The following is a 20,191-nucleotide window of genomic DNA, read 5'->3' as shown; positions in this document are numbered from 1 at the left end:
TTTGCCTACATAGAGTAGCCATGCGCAAGCCTTACTTACATAGAACACATATGCGTGGACACTCTTACTCCTGAAAGTATCCATGCAAAATAACAGAATTTTGAAAATCACTTTCAAGTGTCGATTTTGGACAATTTGAGTTATTACCTCAACTATAGAAGCTTCTAGAAGACCTTTCATGTTATAATTCCCAGAGAATAAAGTGTAGAAGTGAAAAAGGCGAGAAAAACATTATTAATAGAAGTTAAGAGTTCAGATTTAGGAACTTTTGATCATTTTGTCATTTTTTCACTTTGTAACTGTTTTAACTTCCAAGAAAAGTCAGAGGGGGGGATTGGGAGCGATTTTCAAACTTCATTACTAGAGGAATCAGGGTGAAGATTGGGTCTTAGAAGATATTCTTCTGCTTCTTGTCTTCTTCTTCTCTTACTTTTCCTTCTTCCATTGTAATATTGTTCTAAACTTTTTTGGTTAAGGATCTATGGATCCAGTTTTGATATTATGATGTAATTTTGGATCTGGATCTTGAGATTTTAATTGATTTGAGTGTGTGATTTAATGCAATTATGAACTAATCCTTCATTCAATTGAACTAAGAGGAATCTTCATCAATAGAAATTGAGTTTATTTCTCACATCTGAATCATATGCCTAAGTTATTGAGATCTTAAGAATAAGTATCATAATCTAGCAATCCTATAATTTTTCAGAATTTAATGCAGTATTTGATTGAATTTCACCTAAGGAATTAGGAAAGTTTAATTAGGTATTAGGATTAATGAGGCAAGGAATTGCCCTTTGGTTAAAGAAATGAAATTGATTATCAATTAATTAAAATTCTTAAGAGTCTAGAACATGCACATCTGCAATTGAAAATATGGTGAAGCAATTCCTAACTATTTTCCACATAGTATTTTCAATATAAAATTTGTATTCTGTTTTACAACATTTTATTACCTTTTATTGTTCTTATTTCTCATCTTTTTACATCTTTTTACATGTTACAAATCTTTCAAATGAATTGTGTGGTTTAACTAATTGTAAATTTGTGAAGTGGTAATTGAAAATAAGATCCTTAAAGATGATACTTGGGACTCATATTGATTTTCAAAATTTTATTACCTGTTACAACTACTTAGTACACTTGCTAGTTGGTAATTTTACACAAAGAATATTGTTGTGTTCTGATTGCGTAATATCGGATCTCTTAGAAAAAAGCTATTTTCTATGCTGTCACTGTTGTTAATTGATTTAAAAGCTGAGATTTAGCTAAAATATTATGAATTTTTTTAGCTGAACTGTTGATGTAACACGTTAAATTTAATTTCAATTTAATAATAATTCCACAAATTAGAATAACTAATTTTCATAAAATACTTTGAAATAAGGGAAACGTTACAAATTAATATCGAATGACTGCTACAAGACTAGTTCAGTTACAACAATTTCAAAATAAAAGCTAAGTCCTATAGCAGTCAATCCATCCCTTCACTGAGTCTTGTGTTAATCGTCTTGATTACCTGAAAAATAAATGTAAGAGTGAGTACTCTACACTATCCAAAAACACACAATCAACGTAGAGTCTCACCTCTAGAACATTTCCAATACATTAAATAAACACAATCAAAAGCAGCATTATCACACAGCTCATGTCAATTTAACACCGATGCACTCACGTCATCGAATTTTGGAGTTCATAAAATGAAACATTGTATAAGAAATCTCATGTGGTGCTAACATAATGGATTTTGATACACGTGGTTTCAACCACGCTTAAGGCTAAGATGATTGCCGAGAGGGGGTAACCAACATAAGGAAAAAGAAATCAAAATAAATAAAACAAAACATCTATGTATATACGTGAAAGGAGTAAAATCTTGAGGTGTTACACTAGTTTAGTTACAACAATTTCAAAATAAAAGTTGTCCTATAGCAGTCTATCCATCCCTTCACTGAGTCCGGTACTGATCGTCTTGATTACCTAAAAAATGAATGTAAGGGTGAGTACTCTACAATACCCAAAAATATACAATCAACGTAGAGTCTGACCTCCAGAACATTTCCAATACATTAAACAAACATAATCACAAGCAACATTATCACACAGCTTTTGTCAATTTAACACCGATGCACTCACGGCATCGGCATCATTTCACATCTATAAGTACAATACATAAACTCATGCATATGCATGCCAGCCACACTCACTGTGGCACTGTGATCACAGATTTTTCACTATGAAAGGTCACCGGTTACCCTCGCCTCATGGATACCACGTGGGCAGTTACTAGTCACTCAGCAAAGGTAATGGTCAGATGTCTAATCAGAAAAAGAGTGTGTGGCCCGTGGTGCACCCGTTCCACAGTCGATGTCACCACCACTCCCCCTTCCCCAAGGTATTTCTATCGTCCTCATCTTTCACACCCAGTATATCGCGGAACCATTCACAGCACATTACAACGGCGCTAACACGCCCATTCACACATATATTCCATTCACGTATGGAATAATCATGCTTACACACAGCACACAACCCATATTGCATTCAAATACACAGCACTAGCCCACATTCATTTCACATTACACGACAGGTAGCCAATATTCATCTATATTACACGGCACTCGGACCCACATTTGTTCACAATATTCATTCTATCATGCAACATATAGCATACAATTCACATTCATCCATTTCAGTTAAACACACACAATATTCACATCTCACGACACACGGCCCTCATCACATTTCTCAACAATTTCCTACCCTCTAACTTAGTTACATCACAATATTCAACAATTAACTACAAATCACACATAATAGAGTAGGATAGAGTCCTCCCGTACCTTGGATTGAAGACTCACACTCGGATTTGACCACGGACGTGCTCCCTACACAAATTTGACCATGGACGTGCTCACTACAGCGAGAAGGCGACAATTTCAGTCCTTCCTCCCAGGGCCCTCTCACTACAGCAAGAATACTCTCGCTGCAGCGAGAACAGCCCAATATTACACCTTGCACTTAGGCACTTAGCCTATTTTTAGCCTATCCAGTCATGCATACACATATATATACACACATCCACAACATATATCCAAAAATACACACACATATATATATATATTTAGATTTATATAAATAACAATAATTAATATTACAAAATTAGGAACATTACAGTTGAGAATATGATTTTGTCTATGCTGCATCATGCTGAGATATATGTCTTGCATCATCATGAAGTCGAGTTACATGTTTAGGTGGGGTAGACGTGTAACGATAGAGCAAGCTGAGCAGTGCTGTCTAGATCTAGTTAATTCCGTCTAGATTACTTAGGTTGTGAAACTAGTTAAAATTGTTTTCATGTTGTGCATTAGATAGGCTAGAAATGCATGAGGTTGTTGCTGTGAGTAATATTTTACTCTATTCTGTTTCTATTGTTGTGTGCATGTGTACTGCGATGATCGTACGGTGGTACGTGAGCAGATGTAGCAGGTGTTGCATTTACTTCACAGTCTGAGGGGCCAGTAGAGAAGTGTTAGAAGACTAGAGTTGAGTAATTTTGCATTAAAATCCTTTTCCTTATATTTTGAGATCTCGTATAGAGGAAGTTATGTAGTATAATTTGTGTATTTTGAGTAATATGAACTAAATATAATATTATGTTGTTTTGTTGGATATTTGTTGTAAAGAACTTTATTTATTTTGAATGAAGTGAATTTTATACTTATATTTTTTATTATTTATTTATCTTAAATAAGTAAGTAGTGTAGAAATAATTTTCTCAGTTCTTTATAAAAATGAGTCATGACATACATGACTTTTAAGTTTATGAGTTAGTTGTTTTAGATGATCTTGAAGATTATGTGTGAAATTTTGCTTATGATTTTTAAATACTTTAGTTTAGAAAGTTGATGTATTAAAATATACTTAACACTTGTAATATTTGAATTTTTTTTTTATCTATGTTTAAACTTTGTTACGCTATTTATGTAAAATTATATAAGCAAATTTTTTTGAAATATTTTTTTCCTTAGACAAGAACAAATAATAAAGGCAAGTACCAAAGAGTACGAGTATAGGAATTAAAATTATTATTCATGCATACGAAGCTAAGTACAGGTGTTTTTCTAAAATGCAGGTATGGGAATGAGTATATGGAAATGTGTACTATAATAGTTGGGAACTGAGAATGGCTTCTGAGAAAATTCTTCCTTTGGTTCTCTAATTTGGCGTGAAGAGTGACCAAACAACTTGCAGTGGAGAGATTTTGTGGGTGCTGTCTGGGAGCAGGACTTGGAAGATTGGAAGGTTTTTGCATGAAATCTAAGTGGAGGGGAAGGGAGGTGACGAGAGTTGGACAACTCTCCCTTCCTCCAGGGCCATTGAGCGGCAAGACAAGACCATGGAAGCTTCCCTCATTAAATGTGAATGCATATTTTATGGTGAAACACTTTCTCTAATGCCACTAAGTGGCCATCCGTTCAACACTTGCCATGTGGGCAAGGTTTCACTTTTATCAATCCTTTGTTAGATTTAGACATACAAATGGGAGGAAACGAAATGTCATTTAAAATTGGTTTAGAAAAAGATTTCACTTTCACATAATACTAAATTAATAAACAAAATCAATCACAAACATACAAGAGAAAAAAAAAAAAGCAAATGAAGAAAATTTAAAATCCAAAATTTTCTAAATATGGGAGAATACAAGAGCGAGAATTTGGAGTATTACACGATTAACCTGAATTTTCGTTAGCATTCTTCAGATCCACTTGCTGCATAAACTCTTCAATATTGGAAGGTCTAGCCTCGTTCATTTGAATGAAGAAACGTTGAGGGACAATGGTATACTTCGTGGGTGTCATTTGAAATTGAGGTCCACAATAACATTGATTCCCAATAGGTTTAAATTCCACTTCCATGGAGTTAGGGTTACGGGACTTAGATAGTGAGAAAGATGGGGTTGAAGGCAAGGGCATACAACTATACACAGTAGTTGGAATAGGAAAAGTGATAGTAATTGGTATATTTTGGAAGGTACTCTCTAGGTCTTAAGCAAAATCAAATTCTTAGATCCAAAAAAAGTCATCCATCTATTCTAAGTGCTTCTATAATCAGGATTCTAGTTTACGTTGAAAAATTATTTTTTTACTTTAAGCCTTTAAATTTCGCTTAAGCAAAAGCTTCAATTCCCTTCACATTCTCTCTTTCTTCTCAAAGTTTGACTCCGTTACCGGCACCACTGCAACTTCACTAGTAAACTCCAAAAACACTAACCTTTGTGACAATGGGTGAATGAATCTGTGAAATACTTTATTATGCTCTCTCATCTTTTTTCTTTTCTAACTCCACCATGCTCTACTTGCTTTCCTCTTTGTTGGGTTTGTTGGCTTTTCTTAAAATGCAACTTCCTCTCATAATGACTGGTTAGTTCATTGAAAAGTTTCTTTCCTTTCGTAGCTCTGTTTTATTATCTTCTACCCATTTCCCTTTTTATGCAATTGGGTAGTGCATTTTATTTGTGTCATTTCTCTATTAACCATCGTAGCTATTCAATCAATGGTGAAGTTAAGTGTGAATGAGAATAGCTATTTCATAATATGAATATGAAAAATAAAACTCCTATTTGGTATTCTTGCCGCATTTATATAATTTGTGATTATTATAATGATTATTATCTTGTATTCATAACCTATTGAGAAAAAAAGAAAGAAAGAGAAGTGAAAAGATTGACTAGTGCGGATAAATATAAACATGTTATGCACACATGACCCATTGCATAGTGAACCCTTAATTGCCATGGAATGAGTATAGCATTTGACCACATAAAGTTGTGTGTTTTGAAGTTTATTAGCGAAGTTGGGGAATGAGTATAAGCATTTGACCACATTTATAAAGTTGTGTTTTGAAGTTTACTATCGAAGTTGGGATAACGCTGGTAACGGAAGTTCAAACTCTGAAAAGAAAGAAATAATGTGAAGAGAATTGAAACTTTCACATAGGCAAAATTTAGAAGTTTAAGCGAAAAAAAGAATTAGATATCCAGTTTCTCTGTAAATTAGAGAAGATCCAGATCCATACTAAATCTACTCTCCTTCAGCATCCAGTTCTACCTCAATCTAGAGAGAAACGCGGAGCATCCTACTAGGTCCATGCAAAAAAGTCTTGACAAGGTAAGTTATGCCAACTACATAGGAATCTCGAACTTTGTATATCCCCTAGCTCCACTAGATGGCCTCCTTAGATTTCACCCCCTTCCCGATGGAGGATAATGATACCAAGTACTAATATGCCATAGGCATTCCACATGACATTTTACTTCTAACATTTATTTTCTCAAGACATACTAGTACATATTTTATTTTTCATTTTTACATAACATAACATTTCAACGTGTCATCATTTGCGATAATACAATAGAAATCAATCATTTATAGACATGTATTATTTCATACATATAAAAATACAATTTTAAACTCAAGCTTGTACATACAAAAATACAATTTTGTGCTCAAGTACAATCTTAAACGCAAGCTTGTCTTTATTAAGTAAATTACATTAAATCCAATCGCTTGAGTTCTAATAGTTCATATAAAGAGATAAGCACACAAAATTTATAAATGCCTTCTAATACATTTTAACTAGACATATGGGATAAAAAAAATCTCCCTTTCATCTATTTTCTATCCTAATTATTATTTAAAAATTAAAGTACCTTTTCTTTCTTTACCTTAGACGAATTTTCGAAACACGTAAAAAGGAAAGATCCAACAAGCTCATGCGAATGGATCCCTGGGAGTGTCAAAACATACCTTTTAAGTGAAATGATAAAAGAATGAACTTCAAAAATAAAATAAAATACTGAATAAAATTGTTAACTAAAAATTAATAAATTTTAAATTATTTTGTCATAATTTTAATATTAATTTTTTTCATCGTCAATTACATTTAAAGAACCAAACCCTAATCAGCAATCTGTTGAAGTTTAAAACATAATAACTCCAACTCACACTCACTCTCAACTTGACAAGTTTACGAGGAACTAAAATTCATACTTGTATTCATATCTTTTAATGGGTGTACAAAAGGGACTTATATAAGATTGTAATCAACCACCTATTTCCTCCCATTCTAACAACCTGCGCTAACATATGACAGTTATAATGGTTTTTGACAATTAATTTCTAATTTTTTTCCTAATTAGTCCCTGAATATTTAATCTGTTACAATTGTCCCCCCCTTCAAAATAGGACTTGTCCGCAAGTCCTATGACTAATAATGCCAATTGAACTCTGGAAATTGCCGCTTCATGCTAAATAATTCTCTCCATTCAGCATCCTCTGGAGTCGTGTCCTTCCATTGTTTTAAGACCTCCGTAACCGCTTTATGCCCTTTCTTTTTCATTCTTCTGTCCAAGACTGCCAACGGTTGTGCCTGATACTCGCCATTTGCATTGAATACTGGCAGCTGAGGTGAAACCAAATGTTGTCCATGGTGTTTCTTTAATAAAGACACATGGAAAACATCATGAATCTTTGTTCCTTGTGGTAGTTCCAATTTGTAAGCTACTTTCCCAATTCTTTCTAGAATCTGAAATGGGCCATAGTAACGTGCAGCAAGTTTGTGGAAAGGAGTGTTGGCCAATGTGTGTTGTCTAAAGGGTTGGATCTTTAAGTATACCAAATCTCCCTTCTGGAATTCCTTGTCAATTCGTTTCTGATCTGCAAATTTCTTCATTCTGTCCTGTGCCTTCCATAAATTGATGTGCAGCAACTGTCTGATCTGTTCTCTTGTTTTTATCGTATAATTCACAGCTTCCACCATGGAGTCGTCCTTGATCACCACATTTGGACTAGCAGGAGGATAACCGTATAAAGCTTCAAATGGTGTCATCCTAGTTGCTGAATGGAACTTGGTATTATACCAAAGTTCAGCCAAGGACAAGAAGGTCACCCATTTCTGAGGCATGTCTCCTGTCACACACCTTAAATATGCTTCCAAAGATTTATTCAAAGCCTCAGTTTGTCCATCTGTTTGGGGATGGAAAGCTGTTGATTTTAAAAGCTTCACTCCATGTAATTTCATGAGCTCATTCCAGAATTTACTCATAAATATAGTATCCCGATCAGAAATTATCTCATTTGGCCATCCATGTAATTTCACCACATTATCCATAAAGATCTCAGCTACCTTGGCAGCTCCAAATGGATGAGATAGAGACATGAAATGAGCATATTTGGTTAATCTATCAATGACCACAAGGATGACAGTCATACCATTGGATTTTGGTAGGCCAACGATGAAATCCATTGAGATGGATTTCCATGCTTGATCAGGTATAGGGAGTGGTTGTAGTAGACCTGTTGGCAGCTGCTGCATGGGTTTGTTTTGTTGGCAAGTCATGCATTGTTGAACCCACATCTTGACCTCTTTCTGTAACCCTTTCCAATGGAATTGTTCTTTAATTCTTCTGTAAGTAATTTCACTTCCTAAATGACCTCCGACTGGTGAATTGTGAAAATGTTGCAGAATTTTCTTCCGTAACTCAGGTGCATTGCCAACTACCAATTTTTCTTTCCGTCTGAAGAAGTCTCCATCATATGTGTAATGTTTGTAAGGTTGTTGAGTTAATCTAATTCTGTCAATAATCTTCTGTATCTTATGGTCGACCTGCCATGACTCTTTCACCTCTTGCAGTAATTGAGATTGTATGACCAGAATTACTGCTAAACAGGCTTCACTTCTATTCCTTGACAAGACATCAGCTACAATATTTTCTTTGCCTTTTTTATATTCAATGCTGAAGTCTAAGCCCATAAGTTTTTCCAATCCCCAATTCTGCATCAAAGTTGTCGGTGGCTGTTCCAACAGGTGTTTGAGAGCTTTCTGGTCAGTTTTGATGATGAAATGTTGGTCTAAAAAATAATGCTGCCATTTCTTTACTGCAAACAGAATGGCATAGAACTCCTTTTCGTAGGCTGACAAGTTGTGATATTTTGGTCCCATGGCTTTACTTATATAAGCTATAGGGTGTCCTTTTTGTAACAAGACTGCCCCTATACCTATACCGGAGGCATCAGTCTCCAATGTGAAAGGTTGACTGAAATCGAGTAAGGATAACACAGGTGCTGTAGTTAAGGCTTGTTTGAGCTTGTTGAATGATTCCTCAGCTTCCTCATTCCATTTGAACTTAGTGTCTTTTTGTAGAAAGTTTGTTAATGGTGCAGCTATTTTTCCATAATTATAGATAAATCTTCTATAGTAGCCGGACAGGCCAAGAAACCCTCGTAATTCCTTTAAAGATGTAGGTCTGGTCCATTGCTGTACAGCCGTAATTTTCTGAAGATCAGGTTCCACTCCTTTGGAGGAAATAAGATGGCCTAAATAATCAATCTTCCTTTTTCCAAAACTGCATTTTTTAAAATTCAATGCTAGGCAAATGTGCTGTAAAATCTCCAACGTGATCTCTAAACATTGTATATGGTCCTCCCAAGTCTTTGTGTAAACTAGAATGTCATCAAAGAAAACTAGGATGAATTTTCTCAAGTATTCTCTGAATATGTCATTCATCAAGTTCTGAAAAGTAGCTGGAGCATTGCTTATGCCAAAAGGTAACACCACCCACTCATAGTGTCCACTATGAGTTCTAAATGTTGTTTTAGAAATGTCCTCCTCAGCCATTCTGACTTGATTATATCCACTCCTCAAGTCAAGTTTGGTGAAATAGCTTGCACCATGTAGCTCATCCAAGAGATCCTCTATTAAAGGCATAGGAAACTTGTTTTTGACAGTGATGGCATTTAGCTTTCTAAAGTCCGTACAGCACCTCCAAGAGCCATCCTTCTTCTTCACTAAAACCAAAGGAGATGCATAGTTGCTTGCACTGTCCCTAATGAATCCTGTGGAGAGTAATCCCTTAACTTGTCTCTCGATCTCCTCCTTTTGATTGTGTGGGTACCTGTAAGGCTTCAAACAAATAGGTGAATTACTCGTGAGGATTATTTTGTGGTCATATCGTCTCTTAGGAGGAAGCTCAGTTGGCTCCTTGAAAAGGTGGTGATACTGTTCCATTAGTTTTTGAAGTTCCTCATTCTGACTTTGAGATAATAGTGCTTCATTCTCAGGTGTAGGTAGATTAAAGAATGCAGACCCTTGTATAGCCAGTAACATTGTCTGGCCCTGGATTGTTTTCAATGTCCCTGAAGTTGTAGAAATTGCTACTAGTTGTGTTCACCATTTAAACATACTAGTTGTCCTTGATGCTGAAATTTCATTGTCAATTGAGCACAGTTCCAACAAATTTCACCCAATGTCTGAAACCATTGCATGCCCAATATAATTCCAAAACTGCTACTAGGTAATACCAGGAAATCTGCTGCAAAGTGGTGATCATTGAACCTCCATGAAACCTGAGAACAGCGCTTAGTGATGACTAGTTGCTTATCTGAAGCCACCATCACCGGAAAGTCCCTTACGAAACTAGTTTTGAGGCCTAATTTCTTCACCCATCTGTCACTAATGAAGTTGTGAGTGCTCCCTGTATCCATCAAGAATGGCACTTCCTGCTTCTTTATAATTCCCTTTAATTGTAGTGTATTTCCCCCAGCAATTCCTTGTAATGCATTTAAGGAAATATGCACATTGGTATTATCTGCTAACTCCAGGCAATGCTCAATTATTTCAGTGTCTACATCTTGATCAGCAGCATCATCATTATCAATCTCAATTTGTTCTTGCGCAGCAAAAATGGCATTCAACCTACCCTAGACTTTACACCTTTGTTTATGATTCCTATCCCATTTATCACCACAAAAACGACATAGACCCTGAGCAATTCTTTCACTAACCTCTTTTCTGGAAATTGGTGTTGTATTGGCTGCCTTGGATTCCACGGTATGTGCTGAATTGGAGGAAGTCAATGTGAGATTTTGTTGTAAACTAGTAATAGGTTGACTTCTTTGATTTTGATTTGTGTTATACCAAGTTCTTGAGTACCTGGTCTGGAAATCAGCATTGGTGTTCCTTTCCATACCCAGTTTCTTGGTGATATCTAGGAGAATCCCGTCTTGCAAGCGAGCCAACCGGATTGCCTCTTGAATTGTTGCTGGTTTATGGACGCGTACAGATTTTTCTAACGTAGGTTTCAATCCCGAAAGAAAGAAGCTAAGTGCTATTTCCTTTGAAATAACCACACGTGCCAAGAGGTTATCAAAATTTTCAAGATATTCAATCAATGCACCATCTTGCTTTAATCTAGCCAATTCTGCCACCGGATCATCAAAGGTACCATCGTCGAATCTGTTTCCAGCATCTTGTAAAATTTGTCGCCATGGTTTTGTGCTGAAATTTGGGTCTTGAATGTAATGTCTTTGCCAGGAAAATGCTTTGCCATCCATTGAAAGTAACAATAGACGCCCTCTTTGATCTTCAGGCTTGCCTTCAAGTTCAAAGAATTGTTTGGCCTTGGCTTGCCATTCTCTGAAATTATTGCCATTAAACGAAGGAAACTGGAGCTGAACTCTATCAAGAATAGATGTAGAAGATTCTGGAGTTTCACTATGAGTATCATTTTCCGGTGTCTATTTCTTGCCGTAATGGAGCGCTGCCACTGATGATATTAATCCTTCCATTGATTTCTGCAATGCTTCAAGACTCCGCTGTGTTGTATCTTGCGAATCTGTCATTGTTTTCTCCATCGAGTCGATGCGCGTTTCAAGTTCTTTCACTGTCACCATCGTTTCCAGACTAGCTGATACCAATTGTTGAAGTTTAAAACGTAATAACTCCAACTCACACTCACTCTCAACTTGACAAGTTTACGAGGAACTAAAATTCATACTTGTATTCATATCTTTTAATGGGTGTACAAAAGGGACTTATATAAGATTGTAATCAACCACCTATTTCCTCCCATTCTAACAACCTGCGCTAACATATGACAGTTATAATGGTTTTTGACAATTAATTTCTAATTTTTTTCCTAATTAGTCCCTGAATATTTAATCTGTTACACAATCTCAATAGCAGAGATTAATCTCGATGCCAATTCTTTAGTGATCAGATCAAAGTAATTAAATAACTTAAAATAAAGAAATAACAAAAGCAACATATAATGTTTTGTTGATATTCTGACCGGATAATACCACGATTCTAAACCTCTCAAATAGCATGATAATGAAACAACTCAACATATAAGCAACTACATATCAACCTAGTACCACAAAACTGCACTTAAATTACCATACCCATGCGGAACCTTGGATGTCCAAATTATAAATAAAATATATAACAAATAAAAAAGAATGGAACAAGAAGCTAATGTACAAACAATATATTCGATCCCTTTCTAGCTTTATTACTGTCCAAAGGAATCCTTCGCGAACATTGAAAGGAGACATGACTTGTTTCTGGGAGCACTCAAACAAGATTGATGGTGAAAGAGACATAAGGATGGGCATCAGTATCCCCAGCTAGACCAGCCACCCCAACTCCAACTTCATCCTCGGTCTTCCAGTATGCACTGCAGGCAAAATGTTAAAGGCACAATCAGCCATATATAGCATGGAGGAGAACTTTAGAAATGCTAAGAATAAAGTGGATATGATACAAAACGAATAGAACTATCAACATAGCCTGTCATGTATCAAAATATTAGATTGATGCAAGTTATGCAGTACGTTACAGGAATTCCTGATTGAGTTTCTGAGCAGACATAAATTAGAAATTAGAATAGTTATGGAAAATGGTAAGAATCCAAGACACAGGCATTTTTTACTGCCATTGAAAACAAAAACTCGTTGAGTGTTTTGAATACCTTCACACATTTACAGTTTTATGACTTTGTTAAAGAGAAAAAAAAGTTCAAATAACAATATACTTAACCATAATTTCCTAATTGTAAGGCTAAGGTTAGTATATTGGAAGAAAAAAAGACTAGTGCCATGTTTTTCCATAATGCTACTTCACTGCTCTCACATTGCACGTTTATAATTAAATTTATTATCAAATAACATGACATGAAAAGAAAGTAAAATGTCAAAATCAACTCATTAGGGCGGATGTAATGGTAAAAGAGAAAGATAGAAAGTGAGAGAAAAATAAGAGCTTGTTTGTTTTCTGTTTATAAAAATAGTTTTTTCTTTTTAAAAGTAAAAAAAAAAAAAAAATTGTTTATTAACATGTTTTATTTTCATTTTCTTCTTAAAAACAGTTTTTTAAAATTGTTTTAATATATAATTTATAAAATTAAAAACCAAAACAGAAACAAACAAGCTCTAAGTTTTGGGTTTCTCAATAATAATGGGTTGGATGCCTAAAAATTTTGAAGGCAATTAAATTAGGATGTGAGGCAATATAATTTATCGCATGGACTCTCTCAAGGCATGTACTGTGTTTGTGTTATATAGAAGTGCAGATTAGGCAAAGCAGCAACAAATTTCTATTGTTTAACTTTTCATCTGGTTCAGAAGGGTGTCAAGTCTTAACATCCAAAATAGGTTGAAATTAGCCAAGGATTGTGATGATTGATTGATCAATAAATCCCCAAATATGGTCGTACTCTCTCTTCTTTAATGTAAAACAAGAAACCTGTTGAGTTTGTAGTGCATCTACCAACTTTATGAAGAAGATTCATGAGACTATCAAATAAAGTACTGTCCAGCGACAAACTTTCAAATTATAAAATCCAAACGTTTTCTCAAACATGGCATGTTTCCTTCATGTCTAAAAGAAATAACATTAGAGAGAGAAGGATCTTAACCTTCATCATGTCTGTGCTTTGGCATAAATTGATCTCGGTAGCATGTAAAATTACTTTGTATATCTATTTTAAACCATACACCATAAACAGATGTAAGATACTTGCCTGTTTGTGCTATCACTCAATCCTTCAAGAATAGAACGTACTTTCTTCTCAGCTTTGACTGATGGAGCTAAAACACATGCCTGCAATTACCACAAGAACAAAGCCCAGTTATAAATATTTTAATGGGGGAAAACTGATGCTCGAAAGCTGATGTGAGCAGAAGAGTATGTCTACCAAGAAAGATGGTGGCAAACCATATCTCAGAATGCTCTCAGTGAAAACACGTACAGCACAGAAGTGCATCCAGGAGCTGAAAACCTTCAGGGAAAAAAGAAGTAAAAAGGCAGAAGAATCACAGCTTTTATGATAATAGGGAACAAGTGATAAGAGAGCTTATTAATATTTCATGACAGTGAGAACAACACAAATTTCAATGTGAACACAAGAAATTTAAACTGAAAAACTAAGGGCAACTCCATAATGACAGCAGTGGCTAATCTAGAAAAAGGCATCAGCATATAAGAAATTCAAGATGCAGACAGTCACTTAATTGACCACAATTGATTTCATCAGTGGCATGGTTTCTTACAGCTACCTGTAAATTCTGTATTGTCATATTCTGAGCATATTACTGCAAATTAAATACAGTGAATTAATTACCTCTCCGTAACTAGTATAACACCATTGCAACAGAGAACCCCTCAGACTTTCCTGATCTCCCATCAATTTCTCCAACTCCTGTTTCCGACTCTCATGTGATTCTGGACTGTATTCAAAATCACGAATCTGAATGCATGGCATAAGATTTCATTAAATTTCTCTCACCAACTCATTAATTGATATTACACACTTGGCTACATTTCCACATATTTCCATAAACCAATTACAAGATGGAAGTCTAAAATAGAATAGGAATTTAACCAATCCTATCCTAACAAATTGAAGAGAGCATATGCAACTTAAGAAAAGTACTTACTTGGAACCCCTTTTCTCGTGAACTGGTTCTAAAATTGTCTGCAACACGACTGAAGAGTGTTACAGTATAAAGTGCATACTCATTATCCTCATACAACTTCTTGGAAGACCTGGGGACCTAAAATACTTATCTTAATCAGAACAAAAAAATAAATCAAGAGAAAAGAAAAATTCCAGAAATAGAAAAAAAAATTGGACTATATAGATTCCAGGGATTTTTCAGATTGATCGAGAGAAATATTCCAAAATATCATTTATGTAATCATAGGGAGGTATCAGCAGAAATTTGAATATGTCAGCAAATTGAGCTTACCACGTAGGTGGTCAGTGTTTCATAGCTTGAGAGCCAATCCTTCTGTGAGTACTTGGGAACAATTGCAAGAAGGGTGGTTAAATGTTCTGAAGTTATAATATCCTCAGGTTTAACTAATCCAGAAAGATCTCGGACAGCTAAGCTAAAACAGGCAAATAGATGATTTATGTCAGCTAAGAAATATAATGCAATATTACATTAAAAAGCCATGATAAATCAACAAACAACATTCAAACCTTCCACTTTGCTTGCGGTTGATGGCATTAAGCTGACTGCGGATATTGTTATACTCAGAAACACGAACCTGACATGAAACAGTTTTAAGGGCAACACAGAGAATTCAATTTACATTGTGCAAAGAAGAGATTTTGTATTTTACTTTGTTCATCAGCATAGAAACAATGTTTCTGTTAAGGCTCTTCCTCCTGATATGTATGTAGTGTGTGGTGCTTACTAAGAATATGAGTGTAGGTAAGGATTATGGAAAGGAGAGGAAGAACAATAACTGTAGCAGTACATAAATGATTGATTAATAAAAGTGATAACAGAAAACTGAACTGAAATATTCTCACACAAGATAAACAAATATTAATTTATACAAACGAAAATTGTGTAAAGTGATGTTTTAACTATAATTTTGATTTTTACCATCTCTTTCTATAGTTTCAATTTTACATAACAACCCAAAGATAGTCCCCCCATTAAGTTTCAATGTTGGCAGCTGTTGAAAATTGATGGCAAAATTTTAAGATAACACGATGCTTAAAGACTATCACATCAACAATAAATTGTTGGAACTAATATAGTCCATCGAGAGTGAGATAAAGCAGAAATCAACATCACATATGAGACCACATTATGAAAATGGCCTAAGATCCTCTATCTAGAATAAGTCACATGAAATAAAATGGGTCTATGCATAACATATAGAGCTTCAAGGAGATTGTTACTAGCAAATGAACAAGGTCAGAAGTACAACTCTCCAATGAAAAGCAGATAGAAAGGTCAAGTAAACAGGGCTTTATATGATCATGAACTGTCACTGTAAGTGCAGAAGCAGTTGTCTACAAAACCATGCTTAGACTCAGTGACACTAGTACAAAAACAGTATAAGCAGACAATTCTCCCAAAACGGGTTGATGGCTCAGATATCAAAATGCAGAGGATCAACTCACGGAAAACATCCTCAACAAGATGAAAAGTTATAAGTCATGTCAAGATTGTTCCATTCTGCATCAATTCAAAGGTCATGCATTTAGCATCCCCCAGCAAACACACTTACACACACACAGAAACAAGGCTTTTATTTATCAATTACAGTATTGACCCCCATCAGCATGAAGACAAACATTCCATGCTAAATGATAAGAATGACAAAGCACATACAATATGGATTAGATTATTCTATTAAATTATGTTGAGCAGACAAGACCCACTCGGCATGATAACCATTATCAAAAAATTAAGTTGAAAATGAGCAAGTGTATGATTAGGACTACCATGAAAGCAAGAGTCAGTTAATTTTTGTCTACATAAACTACATGACCAGAGTGCTGAATCCAGAAGAAAAATTCTATCACTTTTTCAAGGGCAGCTTAGGACCTGTTTGGTTTCTGGAAACGTTTTTGTTTTCATTTTTAATCACAAAACTGCCACCTTGTTTTCATTTTGTGTCCTATCTTCTATGATTTGTAAGGGGTGACCAAAATGGTCATAAAATTGCAAGGGTGGCTTAGGGCCTGGTTGGGTTTCGTCCATGTAGCAGACGAAACTTAGGACACGTGGCACAATCGCGTGATTTAGCCTCTGCTAAAGACAAAACTGAATAAAAAATTTAATTTCATTTGTATGGTAGACGAAACAAGTATTGATGTGGCAAACAAAAACTTTAAAAAAATATTATTTTAAGAAATTAATTTTTAAAAATATTAAAAAGATAAAAAAGCCCATTTCTTCTAAAATACGTGCAACTCTAATATTTTCTTGTATATTGTTATTCCTTATCCTATCCTTTTTTGTGCAACCATTCGTCTTAACATTTTCATTTCTACCACTCCCACTTTCTTCTCGTGTTGTTTCTTTAATACCCAGCATTCACTATAATATAAGATAGTTAATCGTATTGAAGTACGATAAGACTTTTCTTTCAACTTAATAGGTACTTTACAATTATAAATAACTTATCAACATTTCTCTACTTTAATCACTCAGTTTGCATTCTATGAATAACATCTTCATTAATTTCTCCATCATTCTATATAATCAATCCCAAGTAACTAAATTTATAGTATAATATCATCTCTAATTTTAACTTTCAACGCATTATTTTTATCTTGCTTTTTACTAAACTTACAATGTATACTTTGTCCTACTTCTATTTAAGCAAAAACTCTTAGATTCTAAAGTTTCTCTCCGTAACTCAAGTTTAGCATTAACTTTTTTCATTTCCTCAACCCACATTATATCATCCACAAAAAGCATGCATTTAGGGATAATTTTTTTTGTATATCATTTGTAAGCATGTCTATGACTAGATTAAATAAGTAAAGATTCAAAGTGGAGCCTAGATGTAAACCTATCCATATTGGAAAGTCTTTAGATACACCTTCAAGATTTCTCACATATGTAATTACCCGCCTCATACATGTCTTGTATAGCTCAAATATATGTTACACGGATCCATTTCTTTTCTAAAGGCTTCTCTAACACTTTTCTTAGTACTCGATCACATGTTTTTTCAAGTCAATAAAAACCATATGTAAATCATTTTCATTGTATTGATACACTTTCATCATACTTCGCAAAAGATATATAGTTTTTATGATACACCTTTCTAACATAAAACTAAATTAATTTCTTGCAATCTCAATTTCTTCCTATAGTCTATGTTCAATCATATTTTCCCACAACTTCATAGTATGACACGTAAGTCTAATCCATCTATAGTTTGCACAATTTTGGATATCACCCTTATTCTTGTATATTAGAACCAAAATGCTCTTCCTCAATTCATCTAACATATTCTTAGATCTCATTAAAGAGCTAAGGGAGTCACTCAAGTCTTTGTTTTCCCAAAATTTTCCAAATGTCTATAAGGATATTATCGGGACCAACCGCTTTACCATTGTTTATCTTCTTAAGAGTTTCTTTTACTTTTCTAACTCGAATCCTATGGTAATATGCTAAATTTAGATCATCCGCTTACACTTTTAATGCTGTTATATTTTCATTTGCTCCTTGTCCATCATTAAAGAATTTATAGAAATATTTCTCCAACCTGTCTTTAATACCTTAATTTGTAACCAAAAGTTTTCCTTCTTCATCCTTAATACATCTAACTTCATCCAAATTTCTAAATTTTCTTTCTTCTCTTTTGTCAAGCTTATAAACAATGAAAACAGAAAAAAAAAAAAAAATTAGTGTCTCCTGTACAAATTTTTTAAAACAAAGATCAGAGTGAAAAAAGAAAACATTCTAAACCCAAACGGCTCCTTACCATCCCTCAATAGCAACAGTAGTTACCTCAATCTAAGCATGACCACTAAATTACCACAGGATATACATAGTACTGGAAAGAAGTAATTTAGGCATTTGGCACCTTAGAGAATCAAACAAGCTAAATTAAATTATATCTAACATATAGCTGCAAATACAGCGGGGAAGGAATATATACGACTAACCTTGAGATCATCCTCAATCTTTGACACTTGACCATGAATGCTATCCACGATCTCCTTCAAAGGCGACATAGTCGGGTACTTGGCCTCATCCCAAACGAATCTGGATCCACCACAAAAAAACTAATTTTTTCATCCCACAACAATCAATAAGATCACGACCCCACACATGAAACAGATTACAGATTCCAATTGAACAAACCTCGTCAAGTAAGAATCAACGGGGACTCCATCCACCGTCAAACCACTGCTCACCACGCCCGAAACCCTCTCCAACTCCTCAATCTGCCGCCGGATCTTGTGCGACACTCCCTCCATGAAACTGTTCGACTGCAACCACAAAATCCCAAACAGATCAAGCAAATTCTTACAATCAACATAAAGATACACGAAATTGGACGATCGACGTCGCATAACCGGTGGCTGTTTCCGTGTGATTGTGAATTTGACGCACCTTGACGAGATCGTCGCTGAGAGAGAGGAGAGAGTCCAGGGTTCCGACGCGGAGATTCGGAATGTTGAACTGCGAAAATGGAGGGAGAGTGAAGAAAGAAAATAAGAAAAGGAAGAGGTTGCGGTTATGTATACAACAGAGAGAGAGAGAGAGTGCTTACTCTGTAAAGAGGAGTGTCGAAAGAGTGTTTGGAGATTTGCTCCTGCAATTGGTTCCAGAGTGTTGATGCAGAATTTTGGACGGGAAGAGACACTACCCAGTATCTGGTCGCCATTGGACCTCTCTCTCTTTCTCAGGTTCTGATCACACTGGAAAATTAAAATGTAGACACAAAGACAATGTTTGTCTGTGCTGAGCTAATATGGAAATCGCACTTCTTGGACATATAGGGACCCCAGAAATTTTAACATGCACGAAAATTGTTTTTCCTCGAGAAAATGCCACATAAGACTGTTAAAAAGTGACTAATTTTTATTTAAGTTTTATTAAGGGTTCACTTTAAAAAATTGGACTAAAGCTTAAATATATATAATAAAAAAATTATATATTATTACATTAAAATTATAAAAAAATAATTATTATTTTTATTTTTAATAAAATTTTGTTACTATTAGTTATTTGTTAAACTGCAAATATTATTTTTCAAATTAAAAAAAAATATTTTGTACAAAAATAAATATATTTATTATACTAAAATACTAATAAATAAATAAATAAGGGAATTTTTAATTCACTTTTTATGATATATATAATTATTTATTTTAAAATAAAGTATAATAAATAAATATCATACAGTAATAATTATAATAAATTTTAAAAATTAAATAAATAAATATTAACCTACTTAGAATATTAACATTATCACATAATTTTTTTTTTAAATTCTCTAAATCAATTAAAAAAATTAATAATGATGTTAACAAATATTTTATTTACAGCATAAAAGGTATATTATTTTTTTATGATTA

General features: G+C 34.4%; 1 protein-coding gene across 3 annotated transcripts; it reads right to left on the bottom strand.

The window, feature by feature from the left end:
• Window positions 1-12,055: 12,055 nt before the first annotated feature.
• On the bottom strand, window positions 12,056-19,625 carry LOC113867466 (V-type proton ATPase subunit C-like). 3 transcript variants are annotated; one of them, XM_027502822.1, is made up of 11 exons: window positions 19,384-19,625; window positions 19,224-19,292; window positions 18,972-19,099; window positions 18,773-18,872; window positions 15,329-15,396; window positions 15,093-15,234; window positions 14,781-14,897; window positions 14,465-14,590; window positions 14,039-14,122; window positions 13,865-13,944; window positions 12,056-12,520 (listed from the first exon to the last, which is right to left on the bottom strand). In XM_027502822.1, the coding sequence occupies exons 1-11, from the start codon at window positions 19,495-19,497 to the stop codon at window positions 12,418-12,420; spliced, it is 1,131 nt and encodes a 376-aa protein (XP_027358623.1). In that variant the 5' UTR covers window positions 19,498-19,625; the 3' UTR covers window positions 12,056-12,417. The 3 variants fall into 3 exon arrangements, with proteins under 3 accessions (XP_027358623.1, XP_027358624.1, XP_027358622.1); XM_027502821.1 differs by having other exon boundaries at window positions 12,139-12,520; window positions 18,773-18,868; window positions 18,968-19,099; XM_027502823.1 differs by lacking the exon at window positions 14,039-14,122 and having other exon boundaries at window positions 12,136-12,520; window positions 18,773-18,868; window positions 18,968-19,099.
• Window positions 19,626-20,191: the final 566 nt, after the last annotated feature.

This window comes from Abrus precatorius, unplaced genomic scaffold, assembly GCF_003935025.1.
Source record: "Abrus precatorius isolate BTA unplaced genomic scaffold, Abrus_2018 Scaffold5, whole genome shotgun sequence".
NCBI classification, from domain to species: Eukaryota; Viridiplantae; Streptophyta; class Magnoliopsida; order Fabales; family Fabaceae; genus Abrus; species Abrus precatorius.
This window is presented reverse-complemented; position numbering and strand designations above follow the sequence as displayed.